Raw genomic sequence first — 21,211 nt, 5'->3', positions numbered from 1 at the left:
CTGCTGGAAATTGTGTATCTTTAAAAAGATACAGAGCATTCTGAGGCCACATTAGAATACAAATGCCGTTGGCAGTCTGCTCTGAATCTGTGTCTGTACATGCCAGTTTGCCCATTGAATGTTCTTCTTCACAAATTATCCTCAGTTTCTGTGTGACTCTCAGCTCTGCTGAGATTTCTGCAGCTCTAAGTGTGTGCTCTTTTGTGCATGGTATGCAGCATGGAGCACCTGTTTTCTTTACTGGAGAACCAGCTGTGATAATCCAAATAAACACAACCTTCTTTAGATGAATTTTATCACCTGTAACTAAAGGTTAAGGTGTCATCTGGTGATTTATCCTTCCCAAATGGATTTGTTGGATCACTATGATACAAACATAATTTACTGCCTTTTGCACATCATAGCTGTGTCCTCAGAATGGTGTTTGGGGATTTACAATACGGAACAGGGTGAATTATGTGTCAAATTACCAACCATCCTGTTTGACATTAAGTTAGTGCTGACAGGAATTGTGCATTTAGCAGAATGAGGCTTCTGCAGCAATCTTTTGATAGGATTGTTTTCTTTCAGAGCTGCTGTTAATCAAAAGTTTCAGGAGAAAAGCTGCAAAACAGACCATTGATTGTATTGACTTGTGCTCTGGCCAGCCAGATGTGAATAGTGTGTGTTGTGGTTGTCATCCTCCCTGTAAATTATTGTCAAGGTGCTGCCTCCTTGATGGAAAATCCAGCAAGCTGTTACAATTGGAAGGCAAGGTGTACCTTGCTGTAAAGAGCCCCTGGGTTAGGCATGCCTGACAGGATGTGGATGGATCCTTGGAGAGGAGTAAGTGACTCTTTACTTTGTTATTCCCACAGGGCTAAACACATTTGCAGAGCTAAAGATGTTCTGTGGATATGCAGACAGTTGCACTTTTTCAAAGTATATTCCTATCTGGAATATGGAAGATTTCCTTCCTGCAGTTTCTGCTTTTCTTTTGTGACAGTTCTTGATTGGCTGTAATAGTTTATAATTCTTTTCTTGGCCATTTTGTTGGTGTGTGCTCTATTGCCCTATGCTTCAAGTGGTGCTTTGCAGATTACATCAAGGCTGCTGGGTGCTTCTATAGGGCCTCCTCTCTCGTCTCCAGAGGAGGCAAAATAGGTCTGTTAGCACAAAGCACTATGTCAGACCATTTGATTGCCTCCTTTTGAGTCGTTCATCCCAGTGGCACAGACCTGAAGTTGTCTTTATTGCATCCACATAGGAGGAGGAAGAGGAGGAGGTGTAGCTGGAAAGGATGCCCTTGTTTGTTACCTGTATGGTCAAACAGGAGCTGCTACTGCTGCAGTGAGGAACCTGGTTGTGATCTAAGAGACTGCCATGGCTGCCTATGCTGTGTCTCCTGTTGAATTAAGCTTCAAATGAAAGCCATTAATTTAGGGAGTCTGTATAAGTGGGAGAAGGTTCTTCACTGAGAAGGTTCTGACCTTGAAAGCCATGAAAACAAAAGGGAGCATACATCAACGGCACCTGTTTGCACCTCTTTCCTCCTTCCTCAGTGGTGCAATTCTGGGAAACAGAGGAGCTGACTTATTGCGTGGTTTGTGCATATGATCAAGCAGGCAAAGACAAAATGAGGACAACACAAGGAACTTAGCAATTGTATTCCAGGACAGAGTGGCTGCCCTCCTGAAACTGCCAAACCCTGTGGCATATTCTCTCGACTTAGAAATTGAAAATGCGTATCAGAATCTTTTCCTAGTGAGTTATCTGCCCCGTGTGATTTTCAGCAAGTAAAAAAGAAAAGCCATTGCTTCAATACAAATATGCTATCCTTACATTTGAGTTCCCAGAAGGCCTCTGACTATGTGACAAGAATTACTGTCATGGATATTGCATAACGGTTTGTGCATAATGTTCAATGCAGCCTCAGTTTTATGAAATATGGAGAATATTGGAGACATTCTGAATAGTAGCTTAGATTTACACTTTCTTTTTAAGGAGGAGACAAGGGACATTTTTAGCACTCTTCAATGACATTGGAAGAGTTGAGATTGTTACTATTAAAAATGAATAAAATCCATAGAAGTGGAAAAGAGAAAAAAATGTTGTCTAGATGGATTATGGGCAAATCATAAATGTTTAAAGCATTTCTGGAGGTTAGAAATGCTGTGCCTTTATTTGAATAGCAAAACTGTCTCAGCACACTTCCTCCACACTTAGCCTGTCCAAGGTGTGTTGCTCCTTGGTGTGGAAAGCTGGAACTCAACTGAGAGGATGCAGTTTTGAATAATCTTTCGTCTTGTTAAAGGCTTATTATTAAGATGAAGGCATTCAGAAAAAAAAATGGTATTAGATGCATGTGCTACATATGTTAAGAATCAGCTCACATTTTGTGTATTTGTTTTGTGGCACACAGGACAGCTTTCCAGCTCGGTTTGGAGGAATACATTTCGTCAATCAGCCGTGGTATATCCATGCCCTCTACACAGTTATCCGGCCCTTTCTGAAGGAGAAGACACGAAAAAGGGTATTCTTCTTTTTAATTGTCCATTTCCTGGCAGTCATCATCAGCAGATGCATCATACTCTAATAAAGTAGATTAACATGAGATATCAGCTTGCTATTGGTGGAAAATGTTTAAATATATCTGTGTTGTACAGGGTACCTTCAACTGTTTTAGAAACTTGTACAGCCTTATTCTTTAAGGACACAATCAAGCAACGCACTTAAATGTATTTTAAAATGTAAGCATATGCTTGCTCCTGGGGGTTATATAAAAAAATACTGCCAACATTACAATTTCTATTAAGATTGTACTCAATTCAGTTCTGTTCAATTTCTGTTAAAATTATTTGTCTTTCTTTTAAAAACAGAGTTAGTGACTGCAAAGTCCTTTCCTAGTGTGTTTTGCTTGACATTAGCATGAGCTAAAATACCCAGCTGGCATCTAGTAGTATTAGATTGCAAATACTAATTTGAATGAAAACCAATAAAAGGGAATTTGTGTGCATGCATCTGTGCATAAGCATGAGCAGCCTCTGTGATGTTGCTGAATTTATACCATTTGCATCAGTGCAATTAAATTAGAGCTTGGTGGTGATAGTGTATAGAATGATATTATTTCTGTAACAGGAAATTTGTCATCCAGGCAAACACAATCAACATCGTGTACAATGGCACTACAAAGAACGTGATTATTTTTTTTTTCAATGGAATCAGCTCCTTAAGCAGCTCTGTATTTTTTCTCCTCAAACACACTCTGCAAGGCCACAATGATCCTTGGTGTTGAGCTGTTTTTTACTGACAGATTATGCTTGAGAGGCCTCTGGTATTTACAGATTTTGAACTATAGATCACAAAGCCTTTTATGTAATATCTGTTATAAATATGCAAACGAAGCCCCATTTTGCAGGATTCAGTTGCACTCAGTTGACTGCAGCTTCTGCAGAGAACATTGCCAGATATGTCTGAGGCCTTTTCAACTCAAGTGCTGCGTATGCATAACTAGCGAGTAAAGTGCAGCTCATGGGAGGGTTACAGCATTAAAAATAAGTGACAAGGCTGTTGAACAAGGAGGCTTACCAGTTAGCATCTAAATTTTTATTTAGACACCTGAATCAATGGCATATATTTTCAGAAATGCTGACCTTTTACAACTGGTTTTTGTCAATACCAAATACCTATAAAAAGTAGTCAGGTGGTTAAATATTGACTTACAGTTCTAAACTTAGTGTCAAAATGTGAAAGTTATGACCAGCACATAAAATTTAAAATCAGCCTTAAAAAAATTATTAGATGCAGAACAAATGATTGGGTAAAAAACCCTTCAAACCAAAAGAATTCTCTTTATAATTTTTTATCAGGCTTATTATTTATCTGTTGTTTTTATCCTGAATTATTATGTGCTTTTTTAATTTTTCATATAGATTTGCAAGTGATAGTTAAAGTCAGATAAATGCAGTACTAGGCATATATAAAAACAACTGCTAAGAAGTGAAACACTTAGCTGTAAAGGCACCATAAAGCAAATAACTTTCACCATTAATCAATGTTCTTTCACAAAAGGATAAATTCCTTTCTGAGATGGAAGAAAATCACTGGTTTTGCACAGTCATATTAACTTTCCTGGGTCCACAGCTGACTGGAAGGTGGTCTGAAGTAAGCAATAAAAGACAAGCATATATTTGGTCTTTGTCTTTCTGCCTTTTGAATTTAACTCTTATAAATCATGCTAAGGGTATACCTGCCCAGAGGAGTCCCTGCAAGGTGAAGTGGAACATGAAAGATCTCTGAGGGGAAACACTAAAGTTAAACATAAATACGAGTATTCATATCACACCATATTCATATACAGATATATAAGTGTAAAGTATATATGAATATCAGTCTACCAAAACGTTGATGGAAGATATCAAATAGTCCATCAGCTATTCCCTCAGTGTTGTCACACTGGTTGGCTATTATTACTTACTTCACGTATTGTCAAGTATAAATGGCAGCTACTGGTAAGACTAGGTTAAGGAGGAAAATATTTCCAGCACTGTTATCATTACACTGCACAATTTGTCTTATTTATAGAACTCATGGCTACATGCTGAAAGTCAATATATATTCCTTGTTGTATATGGTGAATATTATTTTTATTCATTTGTTATAATTTTAATTTATTCACTTAATTCACAGGATTAGGGAGAACAATTGGCAAGAGATTAACAAGGCAGTTTGTCTTGCTAATCTAATATTCTGTCCATCTACCTACCAGACACCAGTTCTTACCCTTTCTCTGCATACATTTTAAGTTATTTATGCTTTAATCACTTTGGAGATTTATGAACATAGTACGACCATGCTTAAGGCAGAGATGATGTGTGCCTTCCTCTGCTAGCCCAACACAACCAGAATGTTTAAATTGTACAGCATCCTTCAAATAATGATGATGTCATTTGGGCTTTGATGTTTCTTGGTGATACCCCTGTGTTTTTACCTGCCTGCCTACGTACAGATATTCCTGCATGGTAACAACCTCAACAGCCTGCATCAGCTCATACACCCTGAGATCCTGCCTTCAGAGTTTGGGGGAATGTTGCCCCCCTATGACATGGGCACGTGGGCACGAACACTGCTCGACCATGAATACGATGATGACAGTGAATGCAATGCAGACTCCTACAACACTCCTGCAAAGGACATAGAAAAGGACCTCTCTCCCAAATCCATGAAAAGGTGAGTTAAAGGTACTGTTGTCTTCTAGTATTGCCATAAGGTTAACATTTGCCTTCTTCATCCTTTATGAAGCTGTAGGTAGTTCAGTCTATCATATAGGATAACAATTCGGTTTTTTTTCTTTTTCCTAAAAAGATCTGTGTTGATGAGAGATCATGGCTGTGATTATTACACATGTGAGTTTTAACTCAGTGCAGCTGATTTTTTCTGTGGTGCCATATAGGTTGTGTACACAGCACTGTCTTTGGAATAAGCTGCTATCTCACCTCAGCCTACAGTACTTATTAGAGAAGTGCTAGCTGGAGTGAGCTTCTGTGCAGAGGGTAAATTTGGGTCAATTATCTTTCTGGGTGGTGATGTTAGCTCTTATCTTCCTCTATCTCATAGCCCACTGCCTGGTATCCTATCTACCAGCCTGTAGGTGCCAGGACATTTATGGCATCTGGACCTTCAGTCACAGCGACTGCATGCCTGAGAAAATATGAGGAGAACCAGGATCAAAATCAGTGCCAATTGTTATACTCAAGTCTGGTAAAGATTCTGGCATTCTGATATTCTTCTCTTTTGAGAAGGTGCAGTGTAATTTCTTGCTGCATTTTGCCATTCAAAGTAAAATATAGGAAGAGCTTAGTTACCTCTCCAGTAGCTGTGGAAGCAGTGAGGTCATTAACTTGGAAGGAGTGAATCTTATCCAAGCTTGCCAGGGCAGTAGGAGAGAAAAGGGTAAAGATTACAACTGTGATAGAAGAGGTAGCAGAAAGGGCAGCAAAAGTCAGAGTGCAGCTTATAAGGGACAGGCCTAGCAATGGATCAGAAAATAACAAACAAGGCAGAAACCAACATATAAAGTCATTAAAATTAAGTTAGGATATGCTAGGCTGAGAACCCAGTTTCAGGAGACAGCATGGGATACAGAAGGGAAAGAAACTCTGGAAAAAGATCAAGCAGGATAAAATATTTTCAGATTTCTCAGCCAGGAAGATTATTTTGGCTGGAAAATATTTCCTAGACTGGGAAGGACAGTGTGGTTTAAAAGGGAGTTATTTTTGTGGAAACAGAGGAGAAAACATAAGATTGCTAGAGGAAATCTAAAAAAAAAAAAGAAAAAAAACCCCAATAAAGTTTAAGGATTTTGTGTTGAAAAAGCCTCCACTTTATTGAAAGTGGGAAATAGCAAGAAACTGGACAGGAATGAGCTAGGATAAGAAGTTAAAAAAGGTTCTGAAACTGTATGACAGGGCTGGTGGAACGGCTGCAAACCTGGTCTCAAATTCCCAGTGAGGGAGCTTTGGCCATAAATTCCCAGAGCCTCCAAAATCCCTAATGCCCAGATATAGGAAGCTAGAAATGTGTAACTAACACAATTAATGGAGAAAATGGGACAGAGAAAAAGAGCCAGGAGAGGGGAAAGGTGAACAATGCACTTATGCATGATTTGCACATAATACAAGAATTATGAGACAACAGAGAAGCTGTCTTAGACAGAAGGATGGAATTAAGGAACTGAAATGCAGAATCTTTCTGCTGTAAAATGATGTTGTGAGAGTAAATAACTTCATCCAAGGGTGCAACAAAATAAAATCTGAGAAGGCCTGTGACAAGTCCTTTTGAAGTATGCTGTTTGTAGTAGAGTTTTCCAGATTGTCCTGGGCAAGAATATTATTAAGTGGAAAAGCAGTGAGTTGACCAGTTTCTTCATTCTTTCTCAAATAATTTTTATTTTCATTTAACTTGTTCTTGAAAAATCTTTTCATACAGTATTACACTTCAGTGTAAGCTTCAAATTGATATTCTTTCATTCTGGTTGAACTAACACAGTAGGAGACCTAATGCAGAAAATAAACATGTTGAAATCTGTATCTATATAATGTGCTAAAATTTGTTCACCTTCTATATATTCCTTCTCAGTTAGCATGCCTCCAGCATCTGCTGGAATCCTTGTTCCCTGCTGCTGGACATAAAAAGTACTAAGTAGACTTACTGTGCTAATACTAAGAGTGACAGAAAGTCCCAAGACTTCAGTGTACTAAGTGCACAGACTCTGCTAAGGCAGGAATAGAAAAGTTACAATAAAACAGATAAGCTCTATTTCATTAAACATTAATTTTAACTTGTATTCAGCAACTGATGGGTTGTTTCTCTCAGTTTAAACCCACAATCAGTATATGTTAGTCCATAACATTTTTAACATGTTAAAAAATGCTAAGGCAATGAAAAGTGCTTAGCTTAGAACAAATTTCACAAGCGTCTAGCAGCTCTCCAACAGTTATCTTGTTTAATTTGGCTTACCATTTTTAAAATTAGTTTACTTCCTGAAAGAATGTCTTTCTAAAACCAAACTGCTACTGAGAATTCATTTCTTTCTTACCCCTCATTTCTTTTTGCCCCCAATGTAAACCACTGACATTCCTCCAGACCTCCTTGAATTTTTGGTGAATTGGATGACCTCACCTTGAAAGGAAGGTTGACTGGGAGGAGGATGATGGATATAAGGAAGAATTAATGCCACCTCTAGCACAGACCTCTGAGGAGAACTTGTTTTTGTCACCTGGCACCATTGCAGCAGCCTCAGCAGTCAGGTTGAGCCTGTGGCCGTGTTCACCCATGGCTGTCATCCTGAGGCACCCAGCTGGAGACCTGCATCCTCCTCTCACCTAACGCAGCAGGGCAGGTGTCTGTGTTGATAAACTTTGCAGAGGAGCTGTGGTTTGGTTCCTCACCTCTGCAATGAGACTTCGTAGTATAACTCAGGCCCATTGTGTTTTCTCAGAATGTATTCAGTAATGTCTGCAAATTTATCTGGGAGATGTAGGCAGAAGAGAAGGAGCTACAGACTTAAACAAATGTTTTTCCTTTCACGTACCTTCATTTGTGAATTGCTGCTGATGAAGCATGACAGTAAATTTCTGTTTAAAACTGAGTGCAAACTATATCTCCTTCTTCTTCAAGGCTTTTGGGCATCTGAGTTTGCAAACCATAGATCAGGATTTGTGCAGTTGGATTTTCACACCTGCCTTGGCACTGGGGCCTTTGGAGGCCCTGGGAATTTATGGCCAAAGCTTCCTCACAGGGAGCTGGAGGCCAGGTTTGCAGCCATTCCAGCTGCCCTTCAGCTCTCCCCAGATGAGAACTGGAAACCCTGTCTGCTCAGTCACTGGCAGGCAGGGAAAAGGCTCAGTTTCAGCACTTAGTTGGCAAACCTTTGAAGTTAATTTGCTTCCACAGCAATTTTTATCATGATGAACTGGATTTTCCATGAGTACATCTTTCCACCAGCAAATTTTCAATCAGCTTTGCATTGGCATGGTACCTTGTGAAGATTTTTAAAAAAGCATTTTTAATTCACTGGTTTAGATTTCTGCCTGAGGAATTGACTAGTGTTCAGGATAAGTATTATTGTACACTCCAATTTAAAAAGTTTAAAATATGCTTATCACAAGAGAGATGATAATATTTTTCAAGCTAATTTTCTTGATTTTAGTATTAGTATGAGAATGGGATAAATATAATTAGAAAATATTCTTGTGTCTAAAGTTTTCAGCTGAGCTTTAAGTCAGATGTTTTTCTTGTGTTTTTGCAACCTTTCTTTAAATTTTTTTGAGAAAGACCTCATCAGCCTCATTCATTGGTTTCACTGGAGGATGACAGTTTATAAGAGGGGGGAACTGAATCCATATGCTTATCTTCGGAAAGGTTAGAATTTTTAAAGGTTTTTCTCTGCACTGTAGCCCTCTAAATGAGCAAATCTGTGTCAATGCTGCAGGCTCAGTGTGCTTCCACTGATCAAAAATAAATGCCTGCGTTGTAGAGATGCACACATGCTCTTTAGTTATCTCAAATCTTTACAGAAGGAAAGAGAAGGAGGCATTTCCTGCTTGAGATTTTTCTCACTAAAGGAAAAATCTAACTAGGGTTGCAGTTACTGTAGCCCAGAAGTAGCTGTTTTTTGATGAGCTGAGAAATGGCTGATGTGACTTAATACTCCAGGCTTTGTTTTCAATGGAACATTTTGATTTTGTTGGAGACTCAGTTTTCCTCTTTGCCTCTCACATATGGCTGTTGCAGGGCACTGGTATCATGTTATGCTTCTGGGCTGAATCAGAGAATCTAGAGAAATTTTACAATTGTCAGTGAATTTGCTCTGCCCTGTTGAGTTGAGCTGAAAAGTGAGTTTGACACATTTGTGCTGCTTCAGAAATCCTGCTAACCATGGCACCATTCCTAGGTTTGACTTAGGATTTCACGCTGTTGAATTAAGATGCTATTCAGAAAAGGAGCAACCTGTGCTTCCAGCTAACACATCCTGCTAATTGCAATGTGTGATTAGCCAGCTGGGTGGCTGAATTGTGCCTTCTTTGCCAGCCCACTGCTGTATAACCTTCTGGAGAGACAGTCAGTGCTTAAGTCACTACAGAGGACAGCTTAGTTTGCTCTTGTGGGCGGAGGATACTCCCTGCTTCACAATCCACTTTATTCCACCTTTTGCTCCCATATTTACAGATCAGCACTGAGCCCTGTTATACCTCTATGAGGGTATTTCCTGATGATTTGCAATGATCAGATGCTTGGGTAATGCTGTATCCTTGTTTTTAAACCTTGACAGAAATTAAAATAAACAAAAGAAAGCTGAGGTTTACCCTCATTTGTCTTGATCTAGAAATGTCACATAAACATGTTGTCCCTCTGCAGGTCTCAGTCAGTTGTGGATCCTGGGGTGCTGAAACGCATGGATAAGAATGAGGAAGAAAACATGCAGCCCTTGCTTTCACTTGACTAACAGTTTTTGAGCATTGGACATGAACTGAGGTGGAAGGCACTGCCTCTCAGCAACAAGAAAATCACTGGGAAAGAGTGTAACAGCTGGAACCCTATTTACTCATGTTAATGTAGCATATTGGCAGCAGGTGTTACTATTCTGCCTGAATTCTGGAAGCCCTTTGGTGAAAAAGAAGTGGAGAACAAAAGAAAATTAAATAAAATTTAAAAAAAGGAATCAATAATTTATTCTGTAAGTGCCAACTTGTTGTAAATACAATATAATCCTCCAATTTTACTTTGTAAGTTATGATAAACAAGTGCTATGGAAATGAGTGACTATTAAATATGTCAGTGAAGTGCACCATAAAAGAGAGAAGAAAACGTGTGTATTCTCACATGCACACACACACATGCACAGAGAGAAACATACTGAGCAAAGAAAAACATCAGAGGCTATTAAGAGTTGTCCTTCCCATGGGAAGCCAACTAGTATATTGACTACTGGATTTCTTTCTGCAGTGATCACATAGTGTGCTAAGATAAAGAGAGACTATAAGTGCTTGGAAGATGCTGTAATCAGTGCAATGTTTCCTAACTGTGGGAATTCGTTTCTCAAATAACACTAGGGTCTGGGATTGGTATTTAGCATAAACAATGTGCATTGTGAGAAAGATCACAGGTGACTGGAACCAGCTCTTGGATAGCTTTGTCATTTAGCTGTATGGGTCTCTGAGGTTTCATCACTAACTTTTCATTTACACAAGTAACCTGGATGGTGCCCTAATCTGGGTGTTGTCATGTGGGACACATTGGAGTTACTTCTCTTGCATTTTGGGTGCACATCAAGGATCTTTCCAGAACTCTATTCTCCCTTGGAGTGAGACATTAGTCCTCTAACTACAGTGGAATAACCAGTACCTGAAATTAAAGCCTGGCAGCAGAGGTTAGTCACTGAATCCTGTGCACTGGGAGACTGGATACATATATATATATTTTTACCAATCTCTGACAAGCATACAAGGTGACATCGTTAGATAAGTATATTTCATTGACGGTTTATACAAGAAATCATACCTATTCAATGTACTTAGATATATTATAGATTGTATATTGAGACACTGTCATTATTAATGTAGTAGAACTTTCCATAGATCAACAGCATCCCACTCCAAGCAAAGATTATTATGAATAAGTTTTAGTCAAACATCTCAGCCTATAGTTTGGGACACCTTTGTTTTGGTTGTAGTGTAACTGTATATACTGAACATGTGCCATAATAGAGAAATACATTTTACCTCAAAAGGGCAACAGCTTTCACTAGGGATTGGGTAAATCTGCTGAAACATAGGGGCTGTGTCATCTCTGTGTGCTGGCTGATGTGTGTGCAGGCAGTGGCATGCTGAGGCGAGAATGTAATTTCTTATTAGGACTTAGATTGACAGCCAGAGTGGGAAGACACACAGGGTGCCCAGCAAGGCATCTGAATAACTAAAGGCATTGTAAGAGCATGTTCAGGCAGTGCAGGGATTAGTTATGAAAACACTGACCACACTGGAGGTGATAGTTCACAGCAGCCCTGCCTCCCGAGTGCTAGAGTTTAAAACATTTCTTCCATCACTCCAGTGATAGGTGAAGTTTCCAAGTTACTGATTGTAGGTCACCTTTTCTCATCCAGGATGATTACAGCTGTAAGAATTGGTAGGCTGAGATGGGTTAAGAGCAGAGAGTGAGAACTTGAAAGTCTGTCGTCTCGAGTTGAGCTGTAACTCCTGTGGTGGCAGCTCCAGCGTTTCTCAGGGCTGGGACGTACCTGACTCTTCCAGCATCACCTTTGATTAGCCCAGGCCAATCACAGATAAAGCTTTCCTACTTCACAGGTCATTAGCAGCACTGATAAATAGTGCATGCCCTAATATGCCATCAGCCTGCAGGAACTTATCTGAACAACTCATTGCCTTTCTGCTTTCCTAATTCTGTTTTCATGGTATGTGTTAGGAAATGCAGAGAGGAAAGATGGAGCCTGAACTTCTTATCAGTCTGTTCTAAAGGTTGTCAGTAGTAAAACTGTCCTAATGCTACTTCTGTGGTTTGAGAGACTTGAAAAAATGATCAGTTCTTTTGTACTCTTTTATTCAGTTTCATTTTTCACATTCCTTGTAAAATCATGCTGTAAAAGTGAGTTGTGTCTCCAGTATTCGCATAAGTGCCATTTTTGAATGTATGTTTTATATTTCCACACTTCTGGTTAGTAGACTATTATATTGCCATGGTTATGAGTTAAAAATTCTTATCAGATAAAACTAAAACATAAGTAGAAATGTTTTCCTTATAAGGGCTTCAGGATTTAGTCAATACTCCACATTTATACAAGCTGTGACACAGTGGTGATCAAAATCTTCACAGATCCTTTTACATACATGGGCCAGACTGGTATAAGAGAGCAGAATGCTGATTTCAGAGTACACCACCTGTGTAATCACAAAATGCAAAGCTGTTCCACTGTATGAAGCTTGAAATTTGTTTTGAAGCTTATAAATTTTTGTTTGAAAATCCTTTATTTGTGCACTTAACTGTAATTTATTTAATATTTTCTGATGTCTGATTTCAATTTAAGGTAATGAGTATGAATATATTTTTTCCAGAAAGTGAAAGTAGGATATATTATAATTTTGTGCAACTGGGACCTCATCTTTCAGTAAGAACAAAATTGCTTTTTCAATAAGATCCTCTCTCTTGAAGAGTTGGGCTACAGGTCATCTTGGCTGCAGCTTTTATTTCACTGAATCAAATTCTGACAGTGGTAATTGCGATTGTGACGTTGAAAAAGAATATGGAAATGGGTAAAAGAAATAAATATATTTTACCTGCTCTCACTATTCTTTGAAGGCATTTCTCTTTTACGTATCAGGGTACATAAAGGTTCCACCTTTCTTGTAGAAAATCTTTATAGGTAGTTCAATTTTTATTAGATGAATTTGGACTGAAAACTTTTTTCAATCTTTATTATCATAGGAATTGCTGTCTAATTTTTATAGCAGAATTGAAGTGCTAAAACCAGAATGCACATGCTTGGGAGGAACTCCTCTTAATTTCTTACCTTTCTTGTGTATTGGGTAGAATAAAAACTTGTTGTAATTATGCATGCTGATATGCATATAAAAATATCCTGCAATATAAGGAACTTAGTGGAGAAACTGGATATACCTGTCCAACTATGTAAGAAAAAAAGGAGAATTAAAAAAAAAAAAAAAGTGTAAAAATTGATAGTTTGGGGCTTTTGATAAGATCGAAAAATATCCTCTTACATAATGACTTTTCCAAGACACAAATGTTTAAAAATATATGGAAAAATTATGGAAACTTCCATGACCAAAATCTACTTGTAATTGGAGATGTCAATAGACTCTTGGCTTTATAGAGACAGGTAATCAGACCCACTAAGCTCCAACAAATACACAGACACCCTCCCAATAGTTGTTGTAAAATAGTTTGAGATGTCTTTACAGTAATGTAAATTTGCTGTATAGCATATTTAAGAAGATGTTTTGCACTCTACAAAGATGCTATGCCTAGTCACAAACTGAAAACAGAATTAAAGACAAGAAGAATAAAAGGGACCTCAAGAGGTCACTGATGTGTGGAGGAGCAGATTCACTTTAATGTCGCTCTCAAATGTTTTGGCTCAGTACCTTGCATGGAATGCTCTTTGTATTATTTAATCACAGTCACAGCCAAGCCTAAGCACATTACCTGACAAAATTGTAACCTGACAGTATTTTGTTCATGTCTTTTATTATTTTCCTGTTCTGTTTGGGAAATTAAAGTTTGTCAAGCATCATAAGAACTACCATTTAGAATTACTTGGAAAACACTTTGCAATAAGCTTTGGTCATATCCCTGTTATTATATTGTTTCTGTTATGTTTATTGATGTATGTATTTGTCAAGTTTTTTGATTAAGTCATGTTTGAAAGAGCATGCAAGAGAAAAAAAACCAAAACCAATCAGGCTTCAGGATTTTATTTAGAATATTAAAATGGAATTTTAGGGGGAGTTTTGATTTTATAATCTTAAATTGCGTCTGGGGAATGTCCTGCTGAGCTATTAGCAGTGTTGGGTTCCAAGAAAAATTTGGAAGATAAATATCAATGTGAAAGACAACAGCAAAGGTGTCAAAGCATTGTACTGAAGAAAACACTTAATCACATTGCTAGCTGGATCAGGTCCCTCTAAAGAAAGGTATTTTGCAAGTGGCCTGTGAGTGTGTACTTCTGGTGGTGAGAATAGCTCTTTTGTCCACAAACTTCAAAACACTCTATGAAATTGAGAAAATAATCATCATCCCGTTTCTCAGGTAGTAAAAGAAGGGCACAGCGAGTTAGAGACATCTCTCAATGGAAAACATTTTTCTGTGTGGAAAAGATTACACTGATCACTCAGTCTGATTTTAACAGGAGATGTGTCCGTGTTCTGTGTAAGGTCTTATTGATGATTCACTCATGTCTAGTTTCTTTAAACACTTTACCAAGACACCTTTGCAAACCAGGGGTGATCTGCTTTCCTGTGGAGTTAAATCTGAGTGTACATTTAACCATTACTGCTGAGGAAATGGCAAAGAGAGTGTATGTCCTCCAAATGAAATACCTTTCTTCGCTGTCTCATTCTTGGAAAAAAAGGTAGTTTAGTCCAAAGACTCACACAAAATGAAGTTTTCCTCACAAAGAAATCTGTCAGGGGCAAAACACGCTACTTATCTTCCATTAACTATACAAGGAACATTTTGTTTAGAGGCATGCTCTAGTGACCCCAAATGAAAGTGCAAGCTAGGTAGACAGAATCCCATGTCCTGTATTGCCTTGTAACTTTGAATGATCCTGTGTCAAAATCTGTATTTAGCAGATCACCTTGGACATTTCTTTCAGTCTGCATTTCAGCTTTCAGTTGTGTGGGAATTTTTTTTCTATCAGCTTTTGGGATCTTAATTTATTTCCTTCCTAGGTGTCTGTTGGCACAAAACAGCATTGATCCCTGTTGGATTGCATAATTTGCAAAGTGGTTTTTTTTGTTGTTAAAAAATAACAACTTCTGCAGTGCTGGGCAGTGGTGAAGTTGAAACATGGGTGAGAAGTCCCCACTCTTTTGTCACTCCTCCTCCGGTGTTCTGTGTGTGTAAACTGCTTTGATTGATAAAAGACATGTTAACACTTGCATGGTATGAATTTAAAACTAGAGAAAAAAAGTTTCTGCAGTGAGTTCAAAATAAGAGTTGATCAGCTATTGCTGTGGAATCCAAAGCCAGGGGGAAGCACTGCACACAGGGGAAATAGAGAGACCTCCAAAGGAAGATGCTGACAATTCCTTATGGTGCATGTTTGTTAAAATGTGGCCAAAGGATTTTGTCTGCAGAGACTGTGGTCAGCCAGATCTGTTCTCTCTGAACCACTGGCTCACAGTAAGTCCTCTCAAATAAAGGTTTGACAAAGCTTCCTTTTGTAGAGAATTCACTTCCAGTGAATTGACATATCTGTCAATTTGCAGTAGACAAATGGCAGGAGTTAATTAGGATTTTTATTTGATATGCAAATGCGTATCAAAGCCTTAAAGAGGCTGTCGCATCATCAGCAACAAACAGCAGTGCCTAAAGGCAGGCATCTCAAATCAGGTCCCTTGGTTAATAAAAATTTAGGAGTAGAAAAAATCAAGGGGAGAGATAATAGAAGATGATAAAACACAATAATTAAAAAAACAAAACAAAAAGAAGCAAGCTTGCAGTGGAAAGCTGTATGAATGGCAAAAATGATGTGATAGAATTTGCATTAACACTTCCAAGTAATTAATCAGTAGCCTATTATGAGTCCCCCCTCTACATTATGAGCAGAGTTTCCATTTTTTTGTATGGTCTACCATGTATGGCCACAATGGAGTTTCCCAAATCTTTAGAAAACGAGTTACCGTGTAAATTAGTAGGTGCTATAGTTGAGCTTGGGAATATAATTTTAAGGGTTCAGAACAAGACAGCAGAGACACCTGTAGATGGGTCCCAGGAATATGAAAAGTGCTGTGTCCTGCCTGAGTGAAGAAGTCATGGCAGGAGATAATGAAAAGAGCCCTATGGCTGTAAGGAAAGGTGGCAGGCCTAGGGAGAAAACAACATTAGGTATTTGGAGTGAACTGGTTAAGCATTTTAATTATGAGGGAGGCTTTCACCTGCTCAGTAATATTAGAGAGGACTTACAAACCCCATGACGCATCTGTCATCAGGAAGGAGAGATAACATGTTTCTCACTTTCCCACACAAACTCAGTTTGGATATATTTAAAGCTGATGCATATGCTAAACCTGAAGTGCCTCTGGTGCTGCTGTTTCCACAGTAGCTCTCAGGATGTGGTTATCATGTAGCATGCAGGAGCTGGAAGGGCAGAGCCCCCCAACCTGTCCATAGGAAGAGAAGAGAGGGATGTATTCTGCAAAACCCTGCTGCAGAGAAAATTTTTGGGAGAATTCAGCACTTGCTCAGGTTGCAGCCTGCCTTGCCCTGACCTCAGTATCAGCACCTGTTCTGTGGAAAGCTGTGAGTGGAAGTGGTGTGGGAATCTCCCCTGCAGACCTCTGTGTCTTGTGCTAATTATGCAGCCTTGGAGCTGTAGCTGGTGATCTGTGTCCTGTGTCTTTGAAAAGTGCTGCTGGTGGTGTTAATTGTAGCCATTAGTCACTCAGAGCAGAGATGATGTAAAGGAAACTGACAACTTTAAGCATTACACTTAATGCCTAAGAATATTAAATTGGTGATTGTTACAAGTACTGCCTAAGATTATGATAACTTAAAGACTTCCAGGGTTTGGTTGCATTGTATCCTTGATAGGACTTAGTGTAAAATCACTTTCCTTTAAGTATGGTTGTCTCTTTCACATGCATTTTTGATGCAGCAGTGGTAAAAGGAATTAAACAGTAGAAAATGAAAATTTTCTAAAGCTATGAATATATTCAGAGTGACACATTTAGATTACCTGACAATAATAAGAAAAATTGTTTTGCAGTTTTCTAGTGTTCAAGTTGAGAATAATGGCTCTTTTAAATTATTTGCTTCTCTAGCTCTTTCACCGTAAGGATTGCTGTGTGAAATGTGCTCTGCAAAACATTCCCAGCTTTTCATCCCTTCTCCTAACCCTCTTGTGTTCAACAGCAACCTGTCTTCTGTGTGTGCTTTATTCTATGAATAACTGAAGAAAACTGTAAACAAACCCAAACATACTGATAATCTGCAGAGTAGATCTTGAGGATCAGCATTTGAAATATTTCCCTTCTATAAATCTCTAGTTAACAGGGTGAGATGGAAAATGAGACCAAAGCCAACCACATCATAAAGGAATACAAAACAAGAGAGTCTGGCTAGAAGTGTAGGTGAAACAACTCCTGTGATTTAAGATGTTACCTTCCCTGACTGTTAGTTGTCACTCTTCACATAGGAACTGCTGCCCCAACTTTTAATCAACAACATATTATGGAAGTACTCGTGTCCCAGTGAAGGCTGTGCACAAATCATGTTAACTCTGTTGATTCTGCAATCATGCAAATACAAAAGCACTCACATAATCTGTTAATACAGCTCTGTAATGAGAATAATGATTAACAGCTAGTCGTGGTGGTGTCTAAAATTGCAGATTGGCAATCTGTGCCTTAAGGCTCCTGTGATCCGTACTACTTGCATAGCAGTAACTACTGAATAATGTTCTTTTTGCATGCAGCAATCTACTTTGGAGCCTTATGGAAAATATTATAGCACCATATCAAAATTCAAAATTAAATTGCAGGAGTAATTTAAAAAAATAATATTTTTTAAAAAATTAAAAAAAAAATGCTTGTATCCTCAGGATAAAATTTGTTTGTTTCTCAGTTTAGTATTTTTAGGACTCAGGAGGTCTGAGATTTGTAAAGCCAGGACAAGTTTATTAATCGTGTTCTTTCTCTGTAAAGTTTCAATAACTATTCTCTTTTCACAACTTGTTGTCAGTTTGAATTTTATTCTTGGACCTAGTGAAATGGTTAATTTTGGTCTGTTGTGTTCTAACCTAAAGTCTGAAGATAAAGCAACTTTGTGAACATCACTCTTTATATTGTATATTAAAGTATCATCAGTTCTCTGTGATCAATGGGCTGCTTTGGAGAGTGCTACTACTTTGAATCATCATTGGTTATTGAGGAAGAATGACATACTGTTAAATAAAATATGACCAAATGAAAATTAAAATACATATATATTTTCGTGTTTGTACACGGGAGTGTTTGTCTGGCTTCCTTGTGGTAAAACATATATGAAGACATACTTTAATTGTGTGAACTGAATTTTTTTACCAAGATATTGAAAGAAAAATACTGAGTGGTATGTCAGCATGAAAGTCTGGTAACACTGAATGTCTCTTTCCACCCATCAGTAAGTTTTAGAGAGTTAACATATTTCACATTTACAATACCATTTTGAACTGTCACTTGGAAGTCTCTCTTATCTCACAGGTGAAGATCACCAGGGGTGCCACACAAGAAAAGCTCATTTCCCCCTCCAAGATAATTCCTACTCTCCTGCCTCTGAGCTTTGTGTGTAGTGTGTTCCCTGGCATCATCTCGCGTTCATTGACTTTTCTTTTGATGCCACATCAGGGAGAAGTGGTCTTAGCTCTTCACAGAGATGTCCCTTTCTTCAGCAAATATTTCTGTTCTCAGGAGAGATTAACCAGGGTAGGGTAGAGCAGGCTGTGTGACATTTGAGCACTGCCTGCTGAATGACCATATTTCATTCTAGATTTTTATTTTCCCATGAGAGGCGAGGCCCAGTAAATTACAGTAATGTGTTTATGTGCTTCTTTAATGTCATTTTTGTAGTATGTCTTGCTTTAGACACAAGGACACTTATTCACCTCTTCTGTACATTTTCTGTATCTTTTCTTTGGTTTACAAAGATTGAAAAAAAAAATAGGCTGCAGTAGCTTCCTGTTTCACACACAATTTCAGTGCTGTATGCAGATGCATTCCTTACATCAACATGTTGAAAAAATGTTGATGGGTTCTCATCTCTGTGGGAATATAGTCCCTCAGCTCCCAGGTGCTGCATGGTTGTACACAGTATGTAAGCCATTGCTGCACAATGGTACATTTCATCATGACATAACTATACAAGCTACATGCCGATACAGCTCTCTGTTCCCTTGGAAATCCCTCACTTGCATCCCTCTGACAGCAGAGTTGAAGCCCCTATTATGGTGTGGTTTGCAATGCCAGTGTTCTGGGTTATAACCACTACCCCTTTGTGTGCTGCCAGGCTGCTTTTCCCTGCAAACAACATGATCTCAGTGTGTCACCTTTGGGGTCTGCTTGTCTCACCCCACCTTCCATGCTGGACCTCTTTCCCTAATGTTGGTTTTCTGTGGGAAAAAGAGGCCTCAAAGCTGGCATCTTGTGTTGCCACATGTCAGCATGTTGTGGCATGCTCAGGTTGCCTGGCTCTGATGTGCAGCTGGCTGGAGCATCCTGCAGTTCCTGTGCAGCTCCAGTACCTTCAGCTCCTGCCAGAAGAGACCACCAGCCTGTGGGGGAGGATGGGGGAAAGAGTGCCAGACCTGCCTTTGTCCTGAGGGAACTGGGAGGCAATGGGGACCTACACTAGGGCTACACAGACATTTTAGACATGTAGTGCCATAAAAGTAGGTAATTGGGCAGAGGAATGCTTTTGCTGCCTGTGGGCAGGAGTTCATAAACAACCTCCAGTCAGAAGGAGACTGGAGTCAGTGTAACTCCCATCAGTGTAGTGGCATGGCCAGGAGGATGTGCAGGAGTGTGGAAGCTTTGTCTGTGGAGTTAATTACCTATCATGCTACCACAGCTCTGGTGCAGCCCCCAGTAGTGCTGCAGTGATGAAGGGTAGAGGAGTGGATAGTGAAAGTGGGAGCTGTGCTAATAATTTCAATAGTACTGGCAGTTTTTACACACATCTCTGTCTGTTGAGCACAATATAAACAAAGTAAGTGTTCACAAAGCCAAAAATTCTTTTGTCAGTAGCACATCAAGTATTTTGTTGCATTGCCTGCATGATTCCTTGCGGTGCTGTTTTCATTCCCATGAGCTGAGTAGTGGGGAAAAACTTATCCCTTGGCCTTTCCAGACGTGTCCAGATGGTTGGCTAGTCAAAAGCCCTTCCAGTACCTGAACCCTGACCAACAGCATCCTTTCCCCTCTGGACAGATTACTGGGCTGTCAAGAAATCCTCTTCCCATCATCCATCAGCTTAACTGCTGAAACCCCTGGAGATTAGCAACTGAGAAAGTGCCTGTGTAGCAAAAATATGTCACACTGGTCAAAATGGAGATAATACTATTTTTAAGCTATCACTCTCTCCTATTCAGATATACAACTTTGCAACTTTCACCATTAAATTTATAGAAAAAATATTAATGAAGAAATGTTATTTAAACATGACTGTTTAAATTTTATCTCCAGAAGCAGTAATGCTGCACAAAACAGATAATCATATGGTTTGATAGCATTAATTTTTAGTTCAGTCTCTGAAAATAAAAATGTTTTTTTAACAGACATGCAATTTCTTCTTAATGGAGTAATGAAGTAAAAATGAGACTGATTTGAATTGTATCCCAATGCTACAATCACCAAATAAAGTCTAGCCCTGATGGAGAAGCAGTTGGGATGCTGATCTTAGTGAAATTTTTTTTTAGATTTTCATGCATAAACAAAATTTTATAAAATTTGAATGTGAAATATGAAGCCTCAAATTATTTCTAAATAAACACAGTAGTGGAAAATAACATATTCAAAGCTTTACAATTTTTTCTTTTTCTTTAATGCATGTACCCTTTTAAAGTTCAGATCAAGAGACCACAAACTGAGAATATACCCTGAAATCTGAAAGTGCTCAGAATAAAGTATGAGGTGCAACTGTGCATTATACAATCAACTGGATTTTTCTATTAAGGCTCTATATTATCATTATTAATCCTTTTAATACTCATATAACAAAGACCTCAAGGAGAAACACATCATCTTGTTAGGAAACAGGGACCTGGCACATCGCATCTTATCTTTTTTGATTTAATTTCTTGTTCATGTGACTTTCTTTTCTTTAAGAAAACTGTAGCCATGGATCTCAGTACACGTGCTGCATCAAGTTGGTGCACCCCTGTGCAAGCAGGCTAAATCACTGTAGTCTCCTAAGTTGTTCTAGTGTCATTAAAACCCTTTGA

General features: G+C 38.7%; 1 protein-coding gene across 1 annotated transcript in view; it reads left to right on the top strand.

The window, feature by feature from the left end:
* CLVS2 (clavesin 2) overlaps positions 1–18,237 on the top strand; it is a 56,570-nt gene extending 38,333 nt beyond the window's left edge. The window contains exons 3-5 of the mRNA XM_059467463.1: positions 2,402–2,512; positions 4,988–5,208; positions 9,898–18,237. Coding sequence (XP_059323446.1) covers positions 2,402–2,512; positions 4,988–5,208; positions 9,898–9,985 — 420 coding nt within the window. The 3' untranslated portion in view covers positions 9,986–18,237. The remainder of the gene's footprint in view (positions 1–2,401; positions 2,513–4,987; positions 5,209–9,897) is intronic.
* The last annotated feature ends 2,974 nt before the right edge of the window (positions 18,238–21,211 follow it).

This window comes from Ammospiza nelsoni, chromosome 3 (genome assembly GCF_027579445.1).
Source record: "Ammospiza nelsoni isolate bAmmNel1 chromosome 3, bAmmNel1.pri, whole genome shotgun sequence".
Taxonomy (NCBI): domain Eukaryota; kingdom Metazoa; phylum Chordata; class Aves; order Passeriformes; family Passerellidae; genus Ammospiza; species Ammospiza nelsoni.
The sequence above is the reverse complement of the archived record's forward strand: the minus strand, read 5'-3'. Positions and strand labels throughout refer to the sequence as shown.